Source organism: Aspergillus stella-maris (assembly GCF_047715825.1).
Source record: "Aspergillus stella-maris strain CBS 113639 unplaced genomic scaffold BDV14scaffold_45, whole genome shotgun sequence".
Taxonomy (NCBI): Eukaryota; Fungi; Ascomycota; class Eurotiomycetes; order Eurotiales; family Aspergillaceae; genus Aspergillus; species Aspergillus stella-maris.
This window is the reverse complement of record NW_027396839.1, coordinates 141871-168607: the sequence shown is the minus strand read 5'-3', so window position 1 is coordinate 168607 and position 26737 is coordinate 141871. Positions and strand designations below refer to the sequence as shown.

The window sequence follows — 26737 nt, the reverse complement described above, 5'->3', positions numbered from 1 at the left end:
GAAGGCATTATGGGCGGTAGAATGTCATGGCGTTGTTGTATTTATATATACCTTAGAGTAGTTCAATAAATTGTATCCATATTCCAATTGCATAGGGTGCATGTACAAAGTATTCATCTCCCTACTCGGATGTAGTGATTGGGAATAAACTTCCTTTAAATCCATTGCGCATACTCCAATAATTTATCATAGACCTTTCAGGGGCTCTAAATGATGATATTGACCTCGAATACTGAGGTTTACAGTAGCCAGGTACCTGGTTCTTTCTATCCAGAGAGTCAAATTCGCCATCTAACAGACCCATTGTCATTTGGACAGCAGAACTCGCGAACTCGTTCCACTACAGAAGATATGCTGTCAGGAAGAGTTAAGCTATGAGAAAAACCAGATAATGAACGAACAATCCCAACAACAGAACATCGCAAGCAATTATGAGTACTATAGGTAGTGTGGTATACATTTTATCAGTTGATGACATCTACCCCGTCCATCCAGTTCACTCCTTCCCGCAACGATTCGTCCGCTCCCATCCCCGGCCTCGTTGTAGCGACCGGCAGACAGGCATTCTTGAATATTCTTCTTTCTCTTTTATAGGATATTTCATATCCCAAGCCTTGAGGTGTCCGATAAAAGACTTAACCACCAGCCTCAAGAGTCATGTAAATCTTCTCCCTCTTCATCAAAGCCGAGCAAACAATCATCAGCGCACCCGCAGCAACAACCAAATAGTACAACTGTCCAATCGTGTGCACAATGGCCAAATTGACAGTTTGCTGCAACTCAGCAGACAAGCTCGAGTAAATGGGACTCAGCGTGCCCGAGAGCGTAGACCGAATCTCCTCAGACCCGTAGCCAGCCGCACCGAGGGGCCCAAGCAGATTATTATAGGTGACGTTCTGGAAAATAGTACCCGAAATCGTCAGCGACATGACAATACCGCCGATCTGCGCGATATTGATGAACGCAATTGCGCTGGGTACGAGGCGCCCTTCAACTTTGGCGGGTGCGATGGAGTATCCGGCTTGGGAGGTTGCGCCTGCTCCAACGGCAATCAGGACCGTGTACCCGTAGATCGTGGAGGTCGAAGTATCTTGTTTCACGGTTGACATCAGTGCTCCACCGATGAGGATCATGACTCCGCTGAAGAGGTACCACGGCATGTAGTATCCAAACCTTGGCATGAAGGCGCCGTTCACCATCATGAAGAAGACGAGAAGGAAGACGAAAGGAAGCAGACGGATAGCAGCATCGACTGCACCGTCACCGCGGAACTGGAAGAAGATGGGCACGTAGTAGAGCGGGACGAACATTGCGGCTCCGCAGGCGGCTGTCAGGATGTGCAAGAGGACAGTAGTGCGTTTTTTGAGCAACTCGCCTGGGAAGACGCGCATGTCCTTGTTTGTGAGGAAGCAGAGTTTTTGCGTTATGCAGAAGGCGATCAGGGTTACGCCGCAGACGACGAAGACGGCAATAGTGCGGCCGTCGTCCCATGGCCAGGCTGTACCGCCGAAGGTTAGGCCGATAATCCATGTTGCGTAAGTGGCTGTGAAAAGCAGCGTCCCTAGCCAGTCCATGGAGGCGAATTTTTGCATCCATGTTTGCGACGGGTCGGGCTGGAAGCCGGGAATGATGAAGAGGTATACTGGTGCGAAAGCGGCTCCGATGGGGAGGTTGATGTAGAATGCCCAGCGCCAGGTTGCGGAGCTCTGGACAAATCCACCACCGACAAGAGGTCCGATGATTGTTCCTTCATAGTGAGTCACGGTCAGCAACCAACCTGCATTGATAGAGTAGTCCAGTGAGACTCACCCACACCCCAGACCGTTCCGTTGATTGCCATGTAGATAGGTCGTTCTTCCATAGTCGTTAATACGGCAGTCAGGTTAAGGCCACTGCCAGGTTCAACAACGGTCAGTTCCATTGCACCCATTCGTTGGGCTTGCTTCCTCATGACTTACCCCAGATACATCCCAGCACCACCGGCACCTGCAATTACACGACCAATAATCAGGGCGTTCATATTTGGAGCCGCTCCGCAAATGGCGCTTCCAATTTGGAAGATAGCAATGCTGAGCACCCAGAGCCATTTGATGTTCCATAACCCATAGGCCTTTCCGCTGTTCGGATATTAGTTGGGCTTCATTTCTGTCTTCATATTTATCCAGACTTACATAGACAACAATAGAGCGATAGAACCAAGAGGGAATCCGCTACCAAGCCAGGTGAGCTTTTGTATTTCTCCGAACTGCTCGACGACAGAACCCTGGATATCCGCAACGATGGTATTGTCCAATCCATAGAGGAAGCTTCCGGTATTAATCGCGATAGCAATGACGATTCGCTAGATAGAAAGTTATCGTTAGCCGAGGTATACCAGACACACTATCATAGTCCACAATGTTTGTAGGAAGGGAGTAAGAAGTGGACTTACACGCCAACCACTCAATGGAGGCCCAGCCGCCGTCCTGGTGTTTTCCTTAGGTGTCAGATTCTCTTCATCCCGCTGCTCAACCTTTTGGTCTGACAATGTGAGATTGGAGTCGGTAGTAGCATTGTTGGCCTCCAGGATTTCTGCTGGTGCCTGGTCCTGGTCATTCTTCTCTCTCAAACTAGGTTCAGCCGCCATTGTTCTGCTATGCTGGGCAATCAAGTCAGCTCTAGCTCCAGAAAGGAATGCAACGATAAGAATCTGTTATAAGGCTGAGTAGTACAGTAATGACTAAAATTCCCAGGTCTAGAATGCAATTTCTAAGGGCTGACATCTAGACTGCCAGAACAAAGATCAACACCAACCCCAACCCCGTTAGGACCCCTAGCGCTAATCTCGCAGCTGAAACTAACCCTGCGACAGCGGATAACTATTTTACCGGCATAGATTGATCTGCTTAGTGATTTCCTGAGGCGCTTAGCGCTGGGGGCTAATGCAGTTCGATCATCGAACGGAGCTTGCGATTGGCTTCATTAGATTAGCTATCATCTCGCTCCTCAAGCCTCGATTGTCGGTTCAAACCCCAGATTGGCTCGGACTTAAGAGCTGCGGTCTACGGAATATGGTGTCAGATTTCTAATTGCTATTTCAAAGGGGCGGTATACCCCTAACGTACGGTGTACTTCCTTTTTCGGTTGACGGAGGCATCTGAAGATCGTGTTGTAATTGATCTGCATATAGACAGCTGGCAGCAAGATGGCACCCAAGATTGCAGTCGTATTTGTGAGTGAATTACATCATGCTATGTCATGCAAAAGAGGCAACTGACTCAGGGGTCGCACGCAGTATTCGACGTTCGGACACGTCCAGCAGCTCGCCGAGGCTGAGAAAAAGGGCATCGAAGCCGCGGGTGGCCAGGCCGACATCTTCCAGTAAGCTCGGCTCTAGCCCTACCAGCTCTGCCGTCCTTTGTCTCCTGATACATCACTAACGGCATATGCCCCTACAGGATTGCCGAAACCCTCCCTCAAGAAATCCTCGATCTATTCCATGCTCCCCCCAAATCTGCCCACCCAGTTATCAACCCAGAACAGTTGACCTCGTACGATGCGGTTCTGTTCGGTATTCCCACCCGTTACGGAAACTTCCCCGTCCAGTGGAAGTCCTTCTGGGACAGCACAGGCTCGATCTGGCAGAGCGGCGGTTACTGGGGTAAATATGCCGGTGTGTTCGTGAGCACAGGTACCCCTGGCGGTGGTCAAGAGTCGACTGCCGTTTCGGCCATGAGCACCCTTGCCCACCATGGCTTTATCTATGTTCCTCTTGGATACAAGACTGTTTTCCCGCTGCTGAGCAACTTGTCTGAGGTCCATGGCGGAAGCCCCTGGGGTGCAGGCACTTACGCTGTAAGTTCTGGATTTTTCGGTCCATGTCCTGTTACTTACACTTCATTCTTACCAATATGTTTTCTGGTGATACTAACGAGTTTCTTTACGAACCATAGGGGCCTGACGGTAGTCGTCAACCGACGGCTTTAGAGCTGTCCATTGCTGAAGAGCAGGGAAAGGCTTTCTACCAGGCTGTTAGCCGAGCCTCATTCTAGAACTGGAGGCGTCCGTTATGCCTGGGGGCTGGAAACACGTACAAATACGTTTGATCTGAGAAGTCAACACGAACGCTTCCCATCGAATCGCCTATGATTTCGCTGGTCAAGCGCTTTGCATGATACCACGAAATATGACGCTGATGTTGAGGAACGCAGAGTCAGGATATGTGAATAGCCCTGGTGAAATTAGAGAGCAATATTAAATATATCAAGCAAATATAGACAATACCTGTTTCCTGTCATCTCCCTTGACTTAGCAGCTGTATACATATGAACATTGATGCCTTATTGCCTCAGGTCCTTTGCAACCACGACACGTGATCTCGCCTCCTTCCCGATTCCGCACTCTTAACGCGTCTCTCCACTGCATTCATCGTGAATTCGATCGCTTATGGGCACTATTCATCTCTTTTGAGGCAATGTGAGACGTAGCTCGCTAGCATCATTGCCATGCCGAAATCTGGCAGTGTCAGTACTCCTCCGTCTGTCCGGCGCCACCGGCCAGGTCTAAGCAGAAGCGCTGCAGCGTGTGAACGTTGCAGGCGGAGAAAGCAAAAGGTATATCAGTCAAGCTTTTCTCCGCTCTAGTTACTAATAATTCTTCCAGTGCGATGGGCGGACTCCAACATGCAGCACCTGTCAGAGCGTTGGGGCAACGTGCGTGCCCTCGCGGCGGTTGACGCTCCCCTCGGGGAACACAGAGTGTCAATGTGACGAACTGCGAGCTCAATTATTCTCCCTACAGGAACAGTATGACGCGCTGTTGCTGCAATTGAATCAGGTACAACCCGACAAGCACTCCGAGTCCCACCCGCCAGATGCCATTCAGCGCGACGACAGCACACTTGATGTGAGCCAATCCGATGCGTTGCCTACGCTGCAGTACAACGGAGCGCCTACTGTCGTCCGTGGTCCCTTGCAGCCGCCTACATCCTCATTTCCCAACTCGGATCTATCTTACACCGGACGCATACTGCGTCCGACGTTCACACCACTGCCTATTTTGCATGATACCTACCGCAGCGCGCTTAGTAGCGCCTGGGACCTATGGGGCGACGATGCGGCAATGACGGACGTCACCTTTCAGGAACTATCCTCATTGGCGGATGTTGAAGACGCGGTGATTACTAGTTCAATTGATGTCTTTTATGAACGACGATGGCCGTATCTACCTGTCTTGCATCGTCCGAGTTTTGTTTCCGACCATTTGAACCCTTTCATCACCAGGACAGTGGCTTCACCCATCACAAACTTCCTGGTGTACATCGTCTGCGCCCTCGGCTCGACTGAGCAGTCTTCGACGCGCCAAGCCAATAATGATCACCGCGTCTTTTTCAAGCGGGCAGTGCAAGATTTGCACCATGTCGTACAGGCTGATGACTTCGAGTGCGTGCAATGCCTTCTTCTGCTATGTATGTATGGCCACAATGAGCCCCAGTCGGTCAACATGTGGTACACTACCGGCGTCGCCCTGCAACTAGCCCTCGGTATTGACCTTCACCGGAAGGAGATTCTAACCGGGCGGTCCGTCGTCCAAGCGGAGATGGCGAAGCGTGTGTTCTGGTGCGCTTATGTTATGAGCTGCAGTATGGCCATCAATATGGGCCGGCCGCTAGCTATCCACGAAGAAGATATTACCACCCCGCTTCCCCTTTCCTTAAGAGACGATGAGCTTAGCGATGCATTCACCGCGCCGGATGCGCCAGCACTACCACAAGTTTCCGATACATCAACCTTCATTCACATCACCCAGCTACGCAAGATCAATGCGAAGGTATATGCGTCCTTCCATTCCGTCAGCCGACCTTGGTCCGACCTTACCCAGCTGGAGATGTTCAGGCGCGACTTCTACTCTCAGCTCAATCAATGGCTAATCACAGCACCGAGATACCTTCGCACCGTCTCTACCTTCCAGTCCCAAGAGTGGTTCCAGATTGCGTACCATCACGCGGTCCTTTCACTCTATCGGCCGTCCCGCGCGGTCCCGATGCCGTCCGCCGAGGATCTACAGCTATGCATCGAGTCTGCTATTGGACTGATTACGTCGTATAGTTCACTCTATGCGCGCAATCGCATCAAGTATACATTTGTGGCTATCAACTCTTTGTTCATGGCGGCAGTCACCATGCTCTACGCACTGCGAGCTTCTTCCGCTCTACGTCATGAGTTGACCAAACCAGTTGTCCAGACGAATATATTTACATTCCTCACCCTCTTCCGCGGCATCTCCAACGGTCGAGCCGTTGGCGAAAAGTGTTCGAGTATCATCGAGCGACTAGGAAACTCCATTCTGACCTTATACGACGAAGGCGACCCTCCAAGCGTCGAGCTAGACACCGAGTTCCAGTCATGGTTCGGCCTTCAAACACATACGCTTCCCACTCCTAGCCCTGGTGGCGGGATGGGAGACTTTGCTACTGATCAGGTGCCTCCAGATTTCCCCGACGTCCGCGTTGATCTTCCATGGGCCGATCTGTTCACGGAAGGGGTTGGGCTGGGGTCGACGGACGCATGGAGCTTCCTTTCATAGGAAGTCCGATCATACACCCCATCCTTTTCCAAGTTTGTGTTATGTCGTGACTATGTACGAGTACAGTTATGTTGTTATCTCGAAATATTTTACCCCACATCCCCTTGTATCGGATGCATCCGATCGGGATATTGTGGCATTGAACTTGTTGGTGGTCAGAAAGGAAGCTTATGACAGCCATCTCTGTATACTACTTAATGTTGACGGTGAAAAATGGTAGCACTTGATGATAATGATAGTTCAATCCTCCTCTTCCAATTTTGCCGTTACGAATTTCAATACGTTGTGGGTTCAATCCATAGGACCCTGTGAAGACTCCAATCAAATATTTTCGCTATGGAAGGAGCGACAGACGCCATCAATCACATCACGGACCTTCTACATCGAGATTGTGTCACATAAGGAACGAACGACCATCGTGACACCTGAATTAGAAGGAGCGACCCTTAATTATTCCACAAACACAGAAAGCGCGACTATGGTAGCTCCTGCCTCGTGGTATACTCATCCGCGTCGCAATCGGAGCACTTCCGCACCCATCGGATAGATCCGATAAATACTCTCAGGAACAACACAGCTAATAAGACAGCCAGCAGCGCGTTTCCGATCGGCAAATCAGACACACATGATTACAAAATGTTTATACGATGCAGTAACTTACACCTGCGACGATGTGTATCCGTTCGTCGAGGCATCGCGACCGCGGCGCTGAGTCGCTTTGAACCAGATAAACATGTGGACTTTCAGAGCGGATTTACATCGAAGATTCGCACGTTGCGCGAGAGGTAGTATTCCGGTCCTTGTTCAACAAGATCTGAAGTTAATGTTCACTGCTTGCATCCTAGACTCAACCGACCCCTCACATACTCCGAAAAAATCCTCTACAGCCATCTAGACGATACCTTTACCGACACCATCATCCGCGGCAAGACACAGCTCCCTCTCCGCCCCGTCCGAATCGCATGTCAAGATGCAACGGCCCAGATGGCGTTGATCCAATTCATGTCTGCGGGACTCGATACAGCCGCCGTACCCACAACCGTGCACTGCGACCATCTTATCGTTAGTCGCGACGGCGAGGAATCGGATCTCCCGCGGGCACTGGAGGCACACCGCGAAGTATACGACTTTATGGAGAGCGCGTGCCAGAAGTATGGAATGGGGTTTTGGAGACCGGGGGCGGGCATTATTCATCAGATTGTGTTGGAGAATTATGCGCACCCGGGTGGTATGATGGTTGGTACGGATTCACATACGCCGAATGCAGGTGGGATGGGCATGGTTGCTATTGGCGTTGGAGGCGCAGATGCAGTAGATGTTATGGCAGGACTGCCATTTGAGTTGACGGCGCCGAAGGTTCTAGGTGTGCGTCTTCACGGTGCACTCTCGGGCTGGGCGAGTCCGAAGGATATCATCAATAAACTTGCCGGGTTGATCTCCGTCAAGGGCGGCACCGGCTCGATCATCGAATACTTTGGGCCCGGGACGAAGACGCTTTCTGCGACGGGGATGGCGACGGTTTGTAATATGGGTGCTGAAACTGGGGCTACGACGTCGATATTTCCCTACGCGCCTTCGATGGCTGAGTATCTGAGGGCTAATAACAGGCCGGATATGGCCCTTGCGACTGAAAAAATTGTGCATGAGCTCCAGGCTGATGATGGGGCCGAGTATGATCAGGTTATTGACATTGATCTTTCAACTTTGGAGCCTCTTATCAACGGGCCTTTCACGCCTGATCTGTCGACGCCTCTATCGAAGTTTAACTCCGCTGCGGAAGAGAACGAATGGCCGCCACTCACGGCGGGACTCATTGGATCTTGCACTAACTCCTCATTCCATGATTTGAGTCGCGCGGCGAGTATTGCCCGACAAGCTTTGGATGCGGGTATGAAGCCTGCTATGCCATTGCTTCTGTCTCCTGGTAGTCTACAGACGCGCGATACTCTGGAGAAGGCGGGCATTTTACAGATCTTCGAAGCTGCTGGTGCGACAATGCTTCCAAATGCTTGCGGTCCTTGTTGTGGTTCTTGGGATCGCGCTGATATGCCAAAGGTGCCCATCCTCCCAAATATTGACGATTGGCAGACATATTAATATGGCTAGGGAACTCCAAACTCTATTATAACCTCATACAACCGGAACTTCTCCAGCCGCCTCGACAGCAACCCAGCAACGCACACATTCCTCGCCTCACCCGAAATTGTCATGGCGAAGGTCTTCTCTCCTGATCTAGGCTTCGATCCGATGAAAGACACATTGAAGACTCCTTCAGGGGACAAATTCCAGTTCATCTCGCCCACCGGCGACAGCCTTCCAAGTCAGGGATACCTAGACTCAGATAGAGCATACGTCCCTCCACCGTCCGGCGACCGCTCAACCCTCCAGGTCGCAATCTCCCCAACTTCGCAGCGCCTACAGAAGTTAGAACCCTTCACCCCCTGGTCCGGCGAAGACATCCACGACAGCCTCATCCTGATCAAAACAACCGGAAAATGCACAACAGACCACATCACCCCCGCAGGACCCTGGTTCCGCTACCGCGGCCACCTAGAAAACATAAGCAACAACACGCTCATCGGCGCCGTAAACGCCGAAACAGGCGCCGTCAATAAAGTCCAGAACCAACTTACAAACAACGACGGCGACGTCCCCGGTACAGCGCGGTACTACCAATCTCAGCGCCGATCGTGGGTCGTCATAGCAGACCATAACTACGGCGAGGGGTCATCGCGTGAACATGCGGCGCTGCAACCGCGGTATCTTGGTGGTGTTGCGATTATAGCGAAGAGTTTTGCGAGGATCCATGAGGCGAATTTGAAGAAGCAGGGGATGTTGGCGGTTAGTTTTGTGGATGAGGGCTGTTATGAGAGGGTTCGGGCGTCGGATCGGATTAGTATTTTTGGGCTGGGGGAGTTTCAGCCTGGGAAGGATTTGACGATGAGGGTCACGCCTACTGATGGGCGGGATGTTTGGGAGACAAAGCTGAGGCATACGTTTACGAAGGAGCAGATTGAGTATTTCAAGGCGGGGAGTGCGTTGAATTTGATGGCGAGGGATAAATAGGTAATATGAAAGAGCAGATGCGACTTATAACCAAGTTGCGAATATATAACTTATATACAGCACGAAGGAAAGAAAAATAAAAAACACTGCACGTGGTATAAGGTATGAATCTACTTCCAAAACACCCTCCCCTCAAACAACCTCCTCGCAGTCCTAAAAACAGTCGCATATTCCAACCCCCCCTTCTCACCAAACATCGCACCAACAAGAATACTCCCACTCGCATGCCCAATCGTAATTCCAGCAGAAGCAACCTTCTTCCCACTCGCCACATCATGAACCGTGCTCCCCTCCAACCTGGCAGCCGTCGCAAGCGCCAACGCAACCGTAATCGGAACAGCCTTGTGCGGCTGTCCAACCGAGAGAGCGCGAACGACAAGGTCAACCTTTCCTACTTCATCGCCGGCGGGGGTAGAAACGAGTCCGATCTTGGGGACACTCCCGGGGACATTTTCCAATTTATCACCGAGACCCATCTTCACGCCCGCTTGTCGTCGGATCGAATCAAGTCGGTCGAGTAAACCTGGGGTATCCGTGATCTCATCCGGCGTCAATGTCCCCGATACACCAAGATCAGAAGCCTTAACAAAGACACACGGATTCGCAACATCAATGCACGTCACTTCAGCGCCATCGAATACGTCCTTTAGTCCCTGAGTAGGTAGTAACTTCCCCGTCCGCGACCCAGCAGGGTTAATAAAATCAAGCTGAATAGGCGCTGCGGTACCGGCAACACCATCAATAGCAAGATCACCACTTGTCGCGGCTTCACCATCGACAACAGGGAAGGTAGCATGTATAACCTTCCCCGTATTCGTGTTATGAATGCGTACCGTCGCATTCCCGCTCCCATCCCCATCTTCATCTCCCCCTGCCCCTTGTTTGGCAACAGCGCTGAAAACCCCCGAATCAACAGCAAACGGCCCAACAGCAGAAATCATATTCCCACAATTACTCGAGAAATCCACATCTGAATCCCTAATCCCCAGAGCAGCGAATGTATAATCAACGTCTGCATCAGGGTGCGTCGAATCACCCACAACACAAACCTTGCTTAGACTCGAAATACCACCGCCTAATCCATCGAGTTGCCGGCCGTAGGGATCAGGTGATCCAACTACGCCGCGGAATATAGGCGCCCAGTCTGAGCGGGATGCAGGGAGGTCGGATGTTTTGAAGAATACGGCGCGGGATGTGCCACCGCGGTAGTAGGCTGCTGGGAGGGACGATTGAGGGGTTGTTTTTGTTGAGGAGAGGCGGATGCCTCGTAGAGACACTCGTAAGAAGTGGTTAAGGGAGCGTTTAAACATCTTGTAAGCTGCCTGTGGTGTTTGGCAGAAGATGCGCTAGGATGTCGATGGTCTAGACTCGATGCATGTCGGGGGACCGGGGCCCTCTCGGCTATAAGGTTGGACGCACGTGACCTCCACCGGATAGATCCGATGGGTGCTCAACATGTCTACTACATCCAAAGTGTCTACCATCACAATCAGTCACACTGTCTGATGTCAGAGGGTGCTTTTTGTGATATCATACTATAACAGCACTTTCTGTGGGATAAGTATCCTTTGAAAAAGGCGCGACAAATAGGTAGTCGATCGCTCCCTTCTAGGCTCCCTTCCAAGCCGAAACTTATCCGAGTGACAAACGAACTCAACATCACGGCTAGAATGGTAACATTGAATAATGGATGCACGCCATGTCAGTTTAACCTGAGTCCGTTGACGAAAGATAGGAATTAATATGCTCGTGGAAAGAGCTAATTTCTGTGATGGGTGCCACCACAAAACATATGACCATCTACAAAAACAAATGCGCAGTGGCATACAGCCAAATCTAGAGCTCAGGACTTAGAGGAACATCAAGCCAAAAATGTTTAGTCAATTCCCCTGCCGTCGGCCTGTCGAATTGGTCCCATTTAAGCATCGGCTTGACGAAGGCCAGGAACTTCTTCCTCTCGGATTCTTTGAGCGAGGGAAGCGTCGTGTTGAAGTCACGCTTCGGAATGAGAGACTCGTACAAGAAGCGACCTAGAATATCTTGTTAGCTAAACTGAGGAGGCAGTGGAGGTGGACATTGAATTGAATACCATCATCGCTAAAAAATGGCCCGCCATGGTATTGCTCCACGTTCTCACCCAAGGCATCTTTATAGTGTCTCGGAAAATCGATCCCTCGCATAGTGCGATGTCTTTGCAGAACGGCCGACGGTGGAGGACCAAGAAAAGCAATCATTTCGGCCAGATGAGCCTTAGCACTGTAGCCGTGATCATCATTGTATATCTGAGTGAACAGATTTCTCCCCTCAATAAGGTCCCAAAGCTGGCATGAGGTTAGCCGAATGTTAGAAGGCTGAAGGAAGCACGCACCATGACTCCGAAATTCCAGATATCCGCGCTCAATCGGTGCCCACAGCCGAGAATCATTTCGGGGGAGCGGTAGCAATCTACTTGAAATGGCATTATACCAAACTGCGTCGTGTTGGTAAATCTTTCCGCCGAACCAAGGTCGATAAATCGCGGCATATTTCCACCACGCCTAAGAGGTCCAAAGTCGTTGCATTGGCGATACACAGGGCGTCCATTGTAGTCGAGTTTATGCGAGACAGGTTGATTGTATTGAGATTCGATGAGATCGGAAAGCGGAGATAGACTCTCGAAGGAAACCATAATGTTCTCGAGGTGAATGTCTGAGTACAGCGTATGGTTAGCGAACAAAATGGTCCGAGTCGGAACGGGGATAGAGCATACCCAGGAGAGCGACATTGCATTGGGAATGGAGATAATCAAGCCCGATGAGGAGTGTCTTTATGTATGATTTAAGAATCGGAAGAGGGAGTCTATCACGCTCAAAGTGTCTGCAGAAATGCGAGAGCGGTTCTCTCAAGAGATAATATTCGAGGCACATGTGGCTGCCATACGGACCATCAATGTTGATCCATTCATCGAGTGTTCGGCAGACAAAGCGTCCAGGATGGAAGGTGCCAGCGGAAGCAATGTGGATCTCCGTATCTCGCTCGCGATGGGAAGGACAGTTTGAATTGTTGATCTTGAGCGCCACGATTTCCTCGGGGTCTTCGATATGCCTGCGCAGCGTTATCGAGGAAGACCACTCGGACAATGTAAAGAGAGATATACGTATGCAATCTACGGGAAAGCCATACTGTTGACGAAGCTCCCCAGCCGACCTTGACGAGGATTTGATAGCGCTCGGCGAGAACCTCGCCAGGTTTTGCTGGATAGAACACTTTCGAGTTGTACCGGGGGGTGTTTTCCTCGTCAACGAGTTCGTTTTTCGGTAAAAGAGGCCCTTGTTTAGGCGGGAGCCACGGCGTCTTGCGAAGCAGGGGAGGCACAAACCACCGTAGAGCTTTTGTCGACCTCATTCTGCCATTTTCTCATGCGAGCATAATGCAGGAATGAGAGCAAAAAACGAAGGAACACAGGAGGTACTGTTATTAAATGTACAAGGAAAGAGCGACCGCCGTAACATTAGAAGGAGTCACGGGTGTTGCGGCTCAAAAAAGGCTTTAAGCTTATTTCCGGGGGTCCTCATCTTTATCTTGACGATCGCCGTACATCTACATAATCGTTGGTTCTTGACATATCTGATGCTGCTGCTTAACACTGATCGGGGGGTGATCAGTTAAAGTTAGATATGCTATAGTAGTCCTAGGGTCGCATACGGCCCTTAAAAGGCATACCAAAGCTCTCGAACTACAGCAAATCCCACGATAGAACCGGTTTTATCACCTATGGCAGTGTTAGTGGTGCTCTCATCGTCCGAATCGGTGGCAGTCTAATCTCACCTTGCCCGCCTTCAGATCCTCAAGCGCCTTGTCCAGCTCACCAGCCGGATAGACCTGAACAATCTTGTCAATGGGGAATTTGCCATCTTTGTACCACTCAACAAGCTGAGGAATGAACTAAACGAAAGATCAGTTACCAGGATCCAGGTTATAAGAAAGATTTCGAGAACCTACTTCCTGCGGATCCGACCACGCCTCAATAACACCAATAATTCTCTTACAGCCAGTCAAGATATCCAGGGCGTTGAAAGTGAGCTCAGTGTCCGGGGGCATAGCACCAATGAGCGTGAATGTACCTCCATGAGCCAGGGCCCCAATAGCCGCCTGCAGCACCTTCGGGGCACCAGTGGTATCGAGGATGTAGTCTGCCCCCTCCGCAAAGTACTGCCGAATACTAGCAGGGATGTCAGGATTCTTTGAGGTGTTAAGAGCATGACTAGCGCCCAGTGACAGCGCAAGGTCGAGTTTCTCATCGACGATATCGATTGCTAGGATCTTGGAAATACCAATTGCTTTTCCCGCTAGAAGTGCCGCGATACCGACGGCGCCCATCCCCATAATCACAATTGATGATGTTGGTGCAGGACGCAGGACATTAACCACTGTACCGGCCCCAGTAAGATATCCGCATCCAAGCGGTGCAAGAGGACCGAGTTTCTCGAGCGGGAACTCAACATCGCATTTCACTACCGACCGTTCCGAGACAATTGCGAGGCGACTGAGTGATGACTGTCCGAAGAACTGCCCATGGACTGGGGACCCATCTGGTAAGCTGATCGGGGAAGGTTTTGTGGTGTCGAGTCGAGAACGGACAAAATTGAGGTCGGTTGTATGGACGCATGCGCCGCATTTGCCGCTGCGACAAAATGAGCATTCTTGACATCCTCGAAAACTAAGGAAGACTTGGTCGCCTTCTTTCAGGGACTGATTTTGCACGCTTGATCCTACTTGGCGGATGATGCCGGTTCCTTCATGACCTAGGACGGCGGGGAAGGCGCCGAGGGGCATGAGGCCTTGCTGGACGACAAGATCCTGAAATTTTGTTAGATAAGACCGTAGAGGGGATACGAAAGATGAAGCCTTACTGTATGACATAGTCCTGTAAATTTCAGCTCAACAAGAAGCTCATCCGGCCCAACTCCATCAAGAACAACATCCTTCAGCACAAATGGCCCTCCTTTCTCCTCGACAAGATAAGCTTTGGTGGGGATGCCCATGTCGTCACAATGCGTTCGTCAGGATGAGATGGGCACTTGTTTTAGGTATAGGTTCGTAGGATGACTCCAGGAAGCTCGAGCCACGGGTTGACGAGGGACGGGACGCGCGGATTGACAACTGGCAAGTTCCAAGGTCACTTTAATTTTTAATTTTTAATTTTTTGAGGGGCACGATTCAGGAGTTCGTGGTGCAGATCTTCCTCCCCGATTTCAACAGTGGGCCCTCCGCCCCTCCCCGAGCCGGTTACCATGGCCCGAGCACTGTCTACGCTTCTCGTTACTACAGAGTAGTGATAGCACGATGACTCGAATAAATATTGATAATTGAATGGAAATATATCAAGACTCCAACAACCGCAACATATCTATACCCTACCGTCTCCCCCAACTCAACATAATCAAAGCCCCCGCAGCCTCCTGCCTCCGCCTCTCTTCCAACTCAGCAAGCTCTTCAGTCCCTGTAAGCGGGATCCGCTTGCGGGCAGATTGCTGCGCGCTTTTCTCGTGCATGTCAGGGCACGTTGATACCCAAGTAATGAAAGCGTCGTGATTCCAGAGCGACTTTAGGTGTGGGAGACCAGGAATGCAACTAGGGCATCTGCCCTGCTTGGGGGGACAGAAGGTGCGCTTGCAGGACTTGCAGGCAACGATGTGGGCTTTCTTGCAGCAGTCGTCGATAACGTCGGCTACGCAGACGGGACACTGGGGGTGCAGAAGGGCTGGGATGCTAGACATTTTTGAGTACGGGCTTCGCCTGGGATTGGGAGAGTTTGGATGAGTTTGGTCAGTAAGTAAAGGATGGAGCGTTACCGTAAAAATGGCCAGCTTATTAATGTGCAGTCTAACAATGAATGTTGTTATAATGGCTGGACCATCTCATAACTGCCTTTGTCCGAAACAATGAATACTTCATACACAAAGAGTTGAATGGCTCAGGGGATTGAGAACTCGGTATTGAAACCTTCCAGATGATTTGATTGATTTCCAGAGGAAACAAGAGAAGAGCACCAGAAAATTGCTTGCTTGCCAACATTCTCCTTACCGGGTTTAAAACGAGGTGAGTCAGGTGTAAATGAGACACAACGAATAGATAAATTTCTCTTCAAACACAATATGGCTAATCGTCTGGAGCTTTATTCAACATAAAAAAACATAAAATAAATAATCCATTCAATATCGGAGAATAAAAGGTCATATTTGATGTACTAAAAAATAAATTCCAAAAAAGCAAACAAAGAAAACGCGAACAAGGAGTGAGTAACTGCAAATGGGAGCATGCGGCTGTAAACGGACGACCTTGAGGATATCCAGGACACCCAGGGTAAGTTCCTTCGGCGGCAACTATCCGCTGGCTCTGAAATTGAGACCACCATAAAGAGTAGAATAAGACCTAAGCATTAAGTGGTTCCTCGCCCTCACCATCATCCTTACTAACAAAATCAGTAACATCCTCGCCGGCATCCTCCCCAGCAGAGGCAGATGGGCGAGAAGCGGCATCAGCAACATCCCCATTTCTCTCCGTAGGCTTCCCACCCGCAATGCCCCAATTATCCTCTAACCACTTCATCGAAGCCTCGTGATCACACGAAGCCGGCCAATCCTTACACCAGTTGCACTTCTCATGTAACTCGGGCGAGTAGTCCTTGCCGCATCGTTCGCACATGATGTAGTGACGATTTGCAATGCACCCGATTGGGTCCTCGCCGTCGCAGTGCGGGCACTCGAAGACGAGTCTTTTGATGGTGCCGTTTTTGCGGGAGTGGACGCTGTACATTGTGGTGAACTTGGGGGTCGACAAGGGCGTGGTTAAAAGGTTTCGATAGGGAAGAAAGGAAACTTGGTCGTAGAATGGAAGAGACGGGGAAAGACAAGATGCCTGGGTCAAAGGCTGCCAGAGATAGGTAGGAGGAAGAAATGGAGGCGAAGTACTATTTATGCTCACAGGACGAGAGGATCACAGACCTAATAAAAATAACATTGTAGGGTTCAATGGACGTCATGGGTTTGATGATCACATAATACGATGGTGATTTTGATATTGATGAATGAGAAGGAGATACACAGCTAGTCGCGGTCCAAAGAACGTAGTTCTTTCATGGTGGAGAGGTTCTTGAAGGTGTGGAGTAAAATAAGGGAATCTGAATAGCATTTGATCGTCAAAGGCATGCCGCCTGAAGATCTAGCCACCGTTGATAGTGGATGGTGAATTTATTGCCGTGTAAATTGATATTGCAGATGTTACTAGAGTAAGCCTAGGATATGGCGGGTGCGAACAGACTTCAAGCTGGACATTTCCGTGAATTTGAAATAAAGAAATTTATTGATAGAGGTAACAAAAAAAAAAGGACAAAACGAAATCTTGGTAAACACGCTAGGATAAAATGGAGAAAACACTGAGATGATGTAACAGGAGGAACATATACTAACGCCGAGAACGCAGGGAAAGGTGCTACTTCTGCAGTTCCAGTTGTACCAAAGCCCGCAACTGCGAGCCCTTCTTCAGGTATCCAGAGCAGTCTTCCCCTTCTGATCCCTGATGTTGACATTGCACCCTGCACCAACAAGCTCTCTGCAGGCATACATGAGGGCTGTCTTCCCACTGGAATCAGTGCAGTCCAGATACGCTCCTCGCTTCACAAGGGCCAAGAGACTACCGCCCCCTCTCTGGAATGAAAAGGGATTTATATCTGCTGCAATCATAAGGGCAGTTCGGCCCTCCTTATCTGGCAGGTTCTTAGACGCGCCCTTCTCGAGGAGGGCAGTAACAGCTGCTCTGTCGACCTTGGCCGCTGAAATGTGTAGAGGGCGGTAGGAGGTGCTCCCTGCCGTAGCGTTTGGGTCGACGCCATGCTCTAGGAGTACACACAGGGTGTCTAGGTTTCGGTGGTAGGCGGCTAAAATGAGAGGAGTGCGTCCTCGGTTGTCTGATTTGTTTAGATCGGCCCCATGGCGGATTAACGAAAGCGTGTACCTCGATGCTGCCTTCTGTGCCGCAAAATATGTAGCCGTGCATCTGTGCGCGTCGATATGGTTTGGGTTCGCACCATGCGTGAGAAATAGGTCTGCAACTGCGACATGATCCCTTTTGATTGCGAACTTCCACATCAGCCCCAGCGTTGATAAGCCGTCTGGCAATTTCAAGATACCCCCGTTCAGCTGCGAAGGAGAGAGCTGTCCTTCCTAGCATTGTCAAGAGAACGTAGTGAGTATCTGCCATTTCTGTACAGGCGTCGCCCAAAGTCCCATTACAGTAGGCCTACATTGACTGGGAAATGCCAACTAGAATGTGGCGAGATCGTTTCTGAGATTAGAGATATATTCAATGACCTAAAAGACAATTTCCAAAAATTCCTTTGTAATCAGAAAGTGTAATAGGTCCGCGGATGGGCCCTCAGCCGCACGCAACAAGAGCGAGCCGTCCCGACTTAGCCTTTGTTGATGGGTCTGTGCCCCATGCTCGTAGAGCAGGCGAGTAAGCTCAAGAGGGCCTCGTGACATGACCTCCCATAAAGCGTTACAGATCGGTGCCCGGGGCGTATCGATTCTAGCTCCGTTCGCGGGAAGGACCTTGACAACATCTGTATGACCTCGCTCGACTGCCTCATATATTATTGTGTCTCCGTACCGCCCGACATAGTTATGCGTCGCACCGTGGCCGAGCAAGAAACGGACTGTACCGGTGCGACCTCGAGATGCGGCTTTGAAGATAGCTGGTCCTCTTCAATCGTCTACGGCGTTAACGTCGCAACCCCGCGATAGCAACACCCTTACATTGTCTTCAGCACCTGCCTCGGCAGCGATATGGAGGGTATGTTGTCGCAAATACCTGTAGTATGGCGCGCCTGTACCTAGAACAAGTGGGTTATTGTCAGCACCGTAGTCTAAAAGAAGCTCAACGGCCTTTGCATGATCAGCTGCGGCGGCCTCGTTGATGGCTGACGACGAGCTGTTTGAGGATTGATGGACGAATTTGGGGCACGTATCAAGAAGCGCCCCGGCATGAATGAGAAGCACCATTGCTTCGAGTTACCCAAACTTTGAAGCCTCAATAAGGGCTGTTGTGAATAGTAGGCTAGCACTAAAATTAGGGTCCGCACCAGTCAAAAGAAGAATTCGAATAACTTCAACATGACGGCCGCTGGCAGCCACCACTAATGGTCCGTCTCCAGAAACTCCAGCATTTGGACTGAACCCCCAATCAAGAAGGTATTGAACTGCATTCACATAGCCGCGCCGTGATGCCTCGATTAATGGGTCATTTGTGGCCACCCCTTTTGGGGACGGTAATAAGAATGTCCACTCTGTCGTAGTATACCCATTGCTTCAACACTACCACCACTGGCTACTTCTATCAGAGGTGAACTGTGCCTCGTTCTCAGAGATAGGACCGCGCCAAATTGAGGAAGGGACTGCATAAACCTGGTGTGACCTCCACGACAAGCCGCCATTAGCGGTGTCGGACGCATCCGCTCATCGATCTGATTGACCAATTTGCTGTTGAGATATTCCTCAGGGAGAATGGCCAGGATATCAACTTGGCCGGACTTGGCCGCGGCCATCAACGCTGAGTCGCCTAGATTGCTGATTTTGCCTTCTCCATACGGCCATAGTGCACAATCTAGCGTCCGCTCACGCCACTCACTGCGGGCCCGACGTCCAAGCCCTGAATACTCAAGGCTGGCGCCGTAATTAAGCATGGTTTGAAACATGTTCAAGCACCCTGCACGAGCTGCTAATATCAGGGCCTCGTGTTCAAATTCCGGATCTCCTCGGCCCATTCGGATCGCGTCCGGAAGGAACTGCTCCATTAATCGGTGCTGTCCTTTGTACCCTGCCCAGACGAATACATCTTGCCTCTGCGTGTCGCTAAGCGTGTACAGAACTGAATTCACACCTTTCCTTGCGAACTTGCACGTTCGAACCACAGAGGCTTGGGTACTCTTAGAAGTTTGCTCGACAATCAGAAGAATGAGCTCCACTGGAAGGTCCAAAAACGAGTTTGCCATTTTGCGGGAACGTATAATTTGTGAAAAGCGTAGGAGGGAAAAGTCAGTCAAACCGAGGGCGAGTGTCGAATGATATGTCAATGATTTATACTTCATGTTGGAACAGATGCAACATAAAAGTATAAGGCAAGTTTAATACGAATTCAATTTTCTTCATCTACTAGACACTGTTCATCTAGCTACTGGACAAAGAGTCCACAAGGAACGAAGACTTCGTTCAAAGTACATGTCTGGCCACACAAAGAGCCTTATGTAGGTGACACTAGTGTGAAACTTTCCCAGTTGCAGACTTTAGAAAGAGACGGGTCGAGCGCAGTCTGGTATATCCGACCTTTTTACGTCCAGGGTCGACTACTGTAAACGCTGTCAAAATGGCGCACACTTTCCCCACCGTCTAGATGCTCGATACTGATACCGTCTCTGTCTATCGGTAGTAAAGAAAGCCCTATATCCATCGCGATGGCCATGCTACTACTGGCTGCGGCGTAGGCCGCATAGAGAATTCCACCTCGTCTACATTACGGGTTATAATCAAAATTGGATGTCTGGATAAAATATTTCATTATTGTTTACCATATGCTAGTCGTTGTTGGAAGTCCTAAGGGGCACGAGGAACGAGAAAGAAAACCGTTAATACCCAAAAGAAAAGGAAAGAAAGTCGAAAGGATCTAGCGTTCTTCCCCATGAGGCCGGATACAGGAATACAGAGCTCGCTGTCATGGTACTGACTCTTGACGTCTGCGAGCTGCTGATGCGCATTGCCGACACGCAATGGCAAGGATGGATCTCCTTGACACAGGTTACCTCTTCAAGTTACTAATGTAACTGATACCGTTGTCGAATCTTGCGGACATCTAACTCCATTCTCACAGCCAAATTCTCCACCTTCACCACCCACCTCTTCAGGACATCCAACAGGGGGAATCGATATCCTGGGGCGATGTTAAATGCCTGACTCACCGCCAGATCTCGCCCACGCTGCAAGAGAGAAGCCCATTCTGTGGAACGGCTCCGAGTAAGTCGAAGCTTGTCCTTTTCAACTTCAATGACCTGCAGTGCTCGCACAACGCGTCCTTGAAGTCTAGAGAGTTCTTCGACGTACCTCCTCTGAGACTCTTCCCCAAGATTGGGGTTTGAAGCAGATCGCCGACACCTGGAGAGGTATTGGGCATCTGAAGGTTTGAAGTCCGACGGGAGACCTGCACGAATAGGAGGCGGCCTCGGAGCGGGAGGCGCAGCTACCTCGTTCCACTCGACAGGCATTGTTGTTTGACGACTGAGGAATTGTCCATCCGGAGGGAAATTCGGATGTCCTTCTGCCAACAACTCGTCAATATCCCGATGAAGACTCGGGTCGAACTCCGTGCCTGGTGCCGGGCCATCACTATCCAGGAAGTTTATTTTAAGGTCCAAGAAAGATGCATCTAGGTCCGCTTGCCAGGGAATTACTGACGTAGGCAGCAGTTCAAATGCGGACATGAATAGCTCCTCCGCAAGGTCGTGACTCGAACTACGGTGGTCCGGGTCAAAGACGTGTATCCGATAACATATCTCTCTTGCGGGAGCCTCGCACGTATAGCAATACATTGGGTCCGTCATATTGCAGTCGCTGTATTGTGATGCAGTGTTCTGAGATGCAGGCTGTGACTTTCCTCGAGTTTAGGAGTGGTTGCTGGAGATACTATCAACACGGATAGGATGGACTATTTTATAACTGTGGACAAGCAACCATTTCCTCTGTACACCAAATAGCATGAAAGAGGAAAAGAAGACAATGCCTTTCATAATGTGATTGTTCGCAGTTATGGTACTCTTGGATGGAGTTTAACATGAGGTTTGAAAGACCTATGCGAGCTTCGAACAAACCATTGAACTTTGTGCTCTTGAAACGAACAAAAACGTGTAAAGCTCTTTAACGTTTTTCACCCGCGGATTCTGTTTTATGGTTGCCGGATACTTGAGTACAAGATATCTCTTGACGCACAGACTGGGCAGGATTGATGGGCCGAGTATAACCACTTATACCGACCATAAAGCCCCGGATCGATAACCTCCGACTGACCGAAATTCCACGAAACAACCATATACAAAAGATGGAAAAGGAACTAATCGTCAATCTATCAAAAGCTTTTATTACAAATCCATAAACAAAGCATCATCATCACCATTGTCCTCGATCGTTATGATAACGGCAATCATCACACGAAACACCCATACCAACAATCTCAAACAGTAGACCTAGCCCGTGAGTACCTTCTCTGCAAATACTGATGCAGCCGCTCCTTATCCTTCAAATCCGTAATCATCCTTCTAACCTTCTCCTCCAACGTCGCCTTACTCCTCTCTTGCTTATAAACCTCCATGCGGAGCGTCGAAATCTCACTCATAAGACTCGGTCCGTGACTGCGATGGCGCGGGTTAATCTGCGACTCCCTTAGTTCCTGCCGTCGGCGCTCAAGCGCAGAAGCAACCATCGCGCCTCCTTCCCCCACCTCGTTGATCTGCTGCTGCGTAGTGGCGATAGTCAATTTGTCTGATGTGACTTCGCGTCCAAGCTCCTCTTTCATTTCGCGGAGCACTCCGGCGGCAACGTGGCTTTCTTGCTCGGGGCCGTTGAAGCCGAGTGCTGCGAGGAGGCGCTGGTAGAGTGTTTGCTGAGGTGGGTCCAGTGGGAAGGAGATGTACAGCGAGTCAGTAGGATTGGCGATGAACGAGTTCTCCAGGTCCGAAGGCGGCTCCGCGTGGATGGTTTCGTCAATTTCGGCTGGCGCTGAGGTGGAAAGGAGCAAGCAGTCCCTGTCGTGGGAGTCGGTCGAGCTCACTGACATTGTTTTGGGGCGGTTGACAATTGGCAGAGAGGAGATACGAGAGCTAGCTGTGTATTGCTCCTGAAGGTAGGGGAGATGGCACGCGCAACAGGAGGCCGAAGCCTGGGAGGAGCAGAGGCGGCAGTACGTGATGTGACGCATGGTGGGTGTTTGCAACGTATGAGCGTGCCGAGGGGGGAGTTGAGCGGTCTTCGACAACAGCTTTGTCCTTTTGTTTCATCAAAGGGGTATGAAAAAGTTTGTTTGCGTTCTAAGGGCAAAGGGGATGATGGCCCTTTTCTACCATGGCCTTGCTTCGACGTACCTTCGTATCCGAGTTCCAATACATAGTCATATTCATTCCGTGTACATGTTTATGTTCCATTGCTTTGTCGCCACCCTGAAATCCATTGGTGACTTGAAACATTAACAATGGCCTCTGGAATCCTGTTGCAAGATGTGTATTGATCTCTTAGATGTTTCATAATGCTACATAGGACACTGAAAGAGATCAAAAGCGATCCGTCTGGAGTGAATACTTTGGAGTAGAATCATTGTATAACGAAAAGACCAAATTGGTTTTTTTTAATATGCTAGTGATGGGAAGTTCATATCAAGAAGCTGGTAAAATGCAATATGGATCTTGTGATCAACAACCAGGACCATGACAACACCAAACAATCTATAATAACAGAAAGCAATCGTCCCTCCAAAATGATAAACCACCGAGAGTTGAACAGATTACTCCTCATAAGAAACAGACTTTCGCTTCCTCAGAGAAGTACTTCCTTCCCTATGCCCAGCCTCAACCTGCGCCTTCAAATTCTGAACCTCGTGCCGCAACTCCTCGATTCGTTGCTCCTGCTGCCAATCAGGGAGAGCATCCACGGGCAAATCACGAGCACTCAGGCTCTTTAAGTGTGCTATTTCGTCCTCCCACTGGGCAAGATACTTCCACAATGCGGCATGACGCTCTTGCAAGTTGTTCATGTGCCGTCGCAGTAGCTCATTGGTACCTTCGCAGACCTGAAGTCGTCCGGAAACAGCATAAAGCTCATTGCACTTGTCGTCGTATGCTTTGTGCTTCTATCAGAGGTGAACTGTGCCTCGTTCTCAGAGATGGGTCCGCGCCAAATTGAGGAAGGGCGATATGGAGGGGAGATATTGCACCTAACGTGGAACACAGAATCGGGATGTCACATAGTATTGCGAATAGAATCGGGAATATCATACAAGGGTTTATCTGGAAGTAATGATGCTAACCAGTGGTCACATGTGTGTAAAAGTACGCTGTAGTATTTTATATGATGCAATTCTATATATACCAAACTCAAACAATATCAACAACGGAACGTATAATTCCCTATATATCCCTCAGCTAGCTGACAGTGTACCAGAAACTTTTAGAACTCAAGAGCTAATCTCACCCTGCGTGACAGCAGAAAGCCTCCGCTCATAGAAAGAAACTCGTCTTTTAAGGTTCTTAACCTCCCGCTCATATCGCTCCTTGCGGAACTGAAAAGAAGCCAACGTCTCCCTCAGCTCCATTTGCTCGCTTTCCCGGCGAAGGTCCTGACTCTTCCGGGCAGCCTGGGCGCGCTGCGCCTTTCTAAGCTTCCTCTTGGCAGCAGCGACCTCAGCCAACGCCGTGCTCTCGAGTCTGTTAACGAGGCACACCTGCTGTGGCTTTGAGACGGTCTTGAGAAGACCAACCTCCTGTTCGAGGACAGTGCGCTTTGTACGCTCGTTTGAAAGGACCTCTTCAAGTCTGGCGATCTTCTGCTTCATGGCGAGGATCCTTTGCGTAGACCTGGCGAGGTCGTCATCGCGGTTGCTGATCTTGAGGTTTGCTAGGTTGAGCGTTTCTTCGAGGTTCTCCTGGATGACCTCGTGGTTCTCTATTTCGTTGTTCTTGCATTCCAGCTCCGCTGTTAGGTTGTCTATTGTCATGCGCTGGGAGCGGATGACGCGACCATCGGCGTCCTCGGAGGATACACTGGGAGCTGGGGTCCTGGCGACGAAGTAGTTCTGGCCAGGGGTAGGCGGCGTGTAGAGCTCCATGAGGAAAGACGAATATGAGCTTGTGCGAGAGCCTTGGCTTGCTGGCACGCGCAAGGGTGGCTGGTATTCGCTGAGTGGGTGGTAGACTGGCATGTCAGCTGGCTCCTCGCCCTCTGCAAAGGGAGGGACAGCGGTAAATATGATGGGTGATGTGTTGTCACATAGGCCAACGGCCATGGTACCGCAGGGGTTGGGCTCAATAGCGGACATGGGCATTTCAGGCTGCATTGATACCTCCTGGTTCATCATGAAGGCATTCATGTTCATGTCCATCAGGCCTTCCATGGTGTTTGCGGGTTGCATAGGCTGTGTATACACTTCCTGGGGTGCGAAAACGGTATATTGGGTAGTCTCTTTCGAAGTGTCGCCAGCAGCACCAAGGGGTTGGAAAGACATAACAGAAGCCATTATAAGTGATTTTGAAGATTTCTGGGTATGGGCCCGATCTTTCGGGTCAGTTGGTATTTGGGTGTGGTTTGCTGTTTCTGTCGTTGAGTATGTTGATGGAAAGAAGAAGTAACTCAAGGCCGGTGTTGGACGGTATTTATCTTTGCGTAGGGGTTTTGCCTGATGAGGCGAACAAATGTCTCGAAACCCAAAGTACAATGAGACGCACGTAAAGCAGACATTCGCCGTTGAATAGGGCCCTTGTTCAATCCGTTGTAGCTTTGTTGTGCCTGATGCACACAATGCTACGATCAATGAAACTCGTTGAATGACAAGGAGCTTTGTTTAATTCTCCTCAAACCTGTAATATGGGACTGGAGAAAGATTAAAAGACGTAGGAAGAGGGATAAGGGGCTTTGAATATGCGAGACACATTCCGCCATTGTGCTGATACAGTCAAAACAATAAGATCTAGGAGGTCCTGATGCGAAGTGATGTTCAGGAACTTGCTAGTAAAGTGATGCTTGAAAATTGCCCCTAGAACAATCCTTGCCTTGCATTTAGTAGAAAAGTATATTTCAAGTGTTAACAAAATAGTGTAAAGAAGAGTGAGATTTGAGTTCGTTAACGCTTGACTATATACTGAAGCAGACCCCCCTTACCCCTGCATATTTAGCCCAAAATCCCCCAATGTCCTATCATTCCCATATCGCAACATCCATATCTCTGCCCTACTATTCGCAAGAGCTTCTCTGTGCTGATGTAGAGACTCATATAACCCATTGACCATTTGGTGTGCGGCCAACAGGCTCTGCTGGTGATTCCGCATGCCCTCTCGTAGTTCCCGTACTTCGAGTCTGTTCACTTCAATCTCGATTAGGAGTTCTTGGACAGCAGCTCTATCTGTTAGCCGTGTGGGCTCCGCGTTTATTGTTGGCTGCTCGGGAGCGTCATATACCGCGCTATCCTCATAATTAACGGTGCCAGCGAGGTTATCCTGATTGCGCCGGCGTTGGCGACGAGGTGTTCCAGGGACAGTTCTGTGCGGACGACGGATCCTGCCACTGCCATCGACTCTGCCTGTATGAAGTGGAGGGACTGAAATGCTTCGCTGATTTGGGCTTCGGCGTATCGCTGTACTCCGTCGGCGCGGAGTAGACCTTGTCCGAACGCTCGTAGATGCCAAAAGCAAACTCGGTGACTCCTCTATTTGCTCGCTAGAGTAGTACGGCTGCGAAATCATAGAGGAACTGGAAAGAATGAACGGTGCTGATCCGATAGATTGCGATGGCGACCTCATCCCTTCTCGCATTTCATCAATGACTTGGTCGAAGTAATGGATGTCCTCTGCGGACAGGTCAGCCCATGAGGTTCCATGGTGGGTCCTGAACTCCGGGGTAATTCCGGGCCCATTTCTCTCAGGAATCGATGGGCCTGCACGTTGTCGGCGTCTAGAGCGAGGTTCAATGTGCTCGGACTGGCGACGCTGGTTGTCGGTCAAAGCCTGGGTGTTGCTGTTGACCATGTTGGTAATTCGGAAGTAGATATATGGACTATATTCTCAACGATGGGAAGGAATCTAGGAACGGACAGGAAGTTCTGTGTGCTTTAGGATGAGCGGGAATGCCTATTCTATATTTCTGTATCGGAATATAGGTTGATGGAGGCCAAAGAAAGAAGATGGGGTTGATATGTTTTGAGAACATAGCCACGTCCCTATCCTCCGTTCTTTGTACGAGCGGAGCCAATTCTTCTGAGATAGCCTTGGGGCATTGTTAAAGGATGTTCATGTTAGGCATATGATTTTGGCAATGCCTGTCAT

General features: G+C 50.0%; 14 protein-coding genes across 14 annotated transcripts; 3 read left to right on the top strand and 11 right to left on the bottom strand.

Annotated features, from left to right (window-relative positions):
- Positions 1–635: 635 nt before the first annotated feature.
- On the bottom strand, positions 636–2626 carry BDV14DRAFT_210206 (major facilitator superfamily domain-containing protein; the record flags this gene model as incomplete). The annotated part of the gene is made up of 5 exons (XM_073775838.1): positions 636–1747; positions 1810–1892; positions 1959–2117; positions 2172–2341; positions 2432–2626. The coding sequence occupies 5 exons, from the start codon at positions 2624–2626 to the stop codon at positions 636–638; spliced, it is 1719 nt and encodes a 572-aa protein (XP_073625993.1).
- A 558-nt stretch (positions 2627–3184) lies between these two features.
- Positions 3185–4031, top strand: BDV14DRAFT_191220 (flavoprotein-like protein; the record flags this gene model as incomplete). Its single annotated transcript, XM_073771464.1, has 4 exons — positions 3185–3211; positions 3275–3360; positions 3438–3834; positions 3933–4031. 4 exons carry the CDS (start codon positions 3185–3187, stop codon positions 4029–4031), a joined length of 609 nt encoding a protein of 202 aa, XP_073625992.1.
- A 380-nt stretch (positions 4032–4411) lies between these two features.
- BDV14DRAFT_210204 (Zn(II)2Cys6 transcription factor) lies at positions 4412–6773 on the top strand. Its single transcript, XM_073775837.1, has 2 exons — positions 4412–4592; positions 4642–6773. The coding sequence occupies exons 1-2, from the start codon at positions 4485–4487 to the stop codon at positions 6562–6564; spliced, it is 2031 nt and encodes a 676-aa protein (XP_073625991.1). The 5' UTR covers positions 4412–4484; the 3' UTR covers positions 6565–6773.
- A 386-nt stretch (positions 6774–7159) lies between these two features.
- On the top strand, positions 7160–9630 carry BDV14DRAFT_210200 (uncharacterized protein; the record flags this gene model as incomplete). The annotated part of the gene is made up of 3 exons (XM_073775836.1): positions 7160–7349; positions 7410–8619; positions 8671–9630. Exons 1-3 carry the CDS (start codon positions 7201–7203, stop codon positions 9628–9630), a joined length of 2319 nt encoding a protein of 772 aa, XP_073625990.1. The 5' UTR covers positions 7160–7200.
- Positions 9631–9640: 10 nt separating this feature from the next.
- BDV14DRAFT_177374 (DUF453 domain protein) lies at positions 9641–10971 on the bottom strand. The gene has a single exon (XM_073769406.1). The coding sequence runs from the start codon at positions 10938–10940 to the stop codon at positions 9741–9743; it is 1200 nt and encodes a 399-aa protein (XP_073625989.1). The 5' UTR covers positions 10941–10971; the 3' UTR covers positions 9641–9740.
- A 495-nt stretch (positions 10972–11466) lies between these two features.
- Positions 11467–13014, bottom strand: BDV14DRAFT_210198 (kinase-like domain-containing protein; the record flags this gene model as incomplete). The annotated part of the gene is made up of 5 exons (XM_073775835.1): positions 11467–11660; positions 11720–11951; positions 11999–12318; positions 12380–12714; positions 12767–13014. 5 exons carry the CDS (start codon positions 13012–13014, stop codon positions 11467–11469), a joined length of 1329 nt encoding a protein of 442 aa, XP_073625988.1.
- Positions 13015–13345: 331 nt separating this feature from the next.
- On the bottom strand, positions 13346–14654 carry BDV14DRAFT_202272 (NAD(P)-dependent alcohol dehydrogenase; the record flags this gene model as incomplete). The annotated part of the gene is made up of 4 exons (XM_073773977.1): positions 13346–13381; positions 13438–13554; positions 13612–14469; positions 14523–14654. 4 exons carry the CDS (start codon positions 14652–14654, stop codon positions 13346–13348), a joined length of 1143 nt encoding a protein of 380 aa, XP_073625987.1.
- A 1390-nt stretch (positions 14655–16044) lies between these two features.
- On the bottom strand, positions 16045–16428 carry BDV14DRAFT_202271 (uncharacterized protein; the record flags this gene model as incomplete). The annotated part of the gene is made up of 1 exon (XM_073773976.1): positions 16045–16428. One exon carries the CDS (start codon positions 16426–16428, stop codon positions 16045–16047), a length of 384 nt encoding a protein of 127 aa, XP_073625986.1.
- Positions 16429–17153: 725 nt separating this feature from the next.
- Positions 17154–18671, bottom strand: BDV14DRAFT_202270 (ankyrin repeat domain-containing protein; the record flags this gene model as incomplete). The annotated part of the gene is made up of 2 exons (XM_073773975.1): positions 17154–17834; positions 18426–18671. 2 exons carry the CDS (start codon positions 18669–18671, stop codon positions 17154–17156), a joined length of 927 nt encoding a protein of 308 aa, XP_073625985.1.
- A 230-nt stretch (positions 18672–18901) lies between these two features.
- On the bottom strand, positions 18902–19660 carry BDV14DRAFT_202269 (uncharacterized protein; the record flags this gene model as incomplete). The annotated part of the gene is made up of 1 exon (XM_073773974.1): positions 18902–19660. One exon carries the CDS (start codon positions 19658–19660, stop codon positions 18902–18904), a length of 759 nt encoding a protein of 252 aa, XP_073625984.1.
- An 816-nt stretch (positions 19661–20476) lies between these two features.
- BDV14DRAFT_202268 (uncharacterized protein) lies at positions 20477–21259 on the bottom strand (the record flags this gene model as incomplete). The annotated part of the gene is made up of 1 exon (XM_073773973.1): positions 20477–21259. One exon carries the CDS (start codon positions 21257–21259, stop codon positions 20477–20479), a length of 783 nt encoding a protein of 260 aa, XP_073625983.1.
- A 626-nt stretch (positions 21260–21885) lies between these two features.
- On the bottom strand, positions 21886–22629 carry BDV14DRAFT_202267 (uncharacterized protein; the record flags this gene model as incomplete). Its single annotated transcript, XM_073773972.1, has 1 exon — positions 21886–22629. One exon carries the CDS (start codon positions 22627–22629, stop codon positions 21886–21888), a length of 744 nt encoding a protein of 247 aa, XP_073625982.1.
- Positions 22630–23208: 579 nt separating this feature from the next.
- BDV14DRAFT_202266 (uncharacterized protein) lies at positions 23209–24936 on the bottom strand (the record flags this gene model as incomplete). Its single annotated transcript, XM_073773971.1, has 2 exons — positions 23209–23543; positions 23895–24936. The coding sequence occupies 2 exons, from the start codon at positions 24934–24936 to the stop codon at positions 23209–23211; spliced, it is 1377 nt and encodes a 458-aa protein (XP_073625981.1).
- A 637-nt stretch (positions 24937–25573) lies between these two features.
- On the bottom strand, positions 25574–26440 carry BDV14DRAFT_202265 (uncharacterized protein; the record flags this gene model as incomplete). The annotated part of the gene is made up of 1 exon (XM_073773970.1): positions 25574–26440. One exon carries the CDS (start codon positions 26438–26440, stop codon positions 25574–25576), a length of 867 nt encoding a protein of 288 aa, XP_073625980.1.
- Positions 26441–26737: the final 297 nt, after the last annotated feature.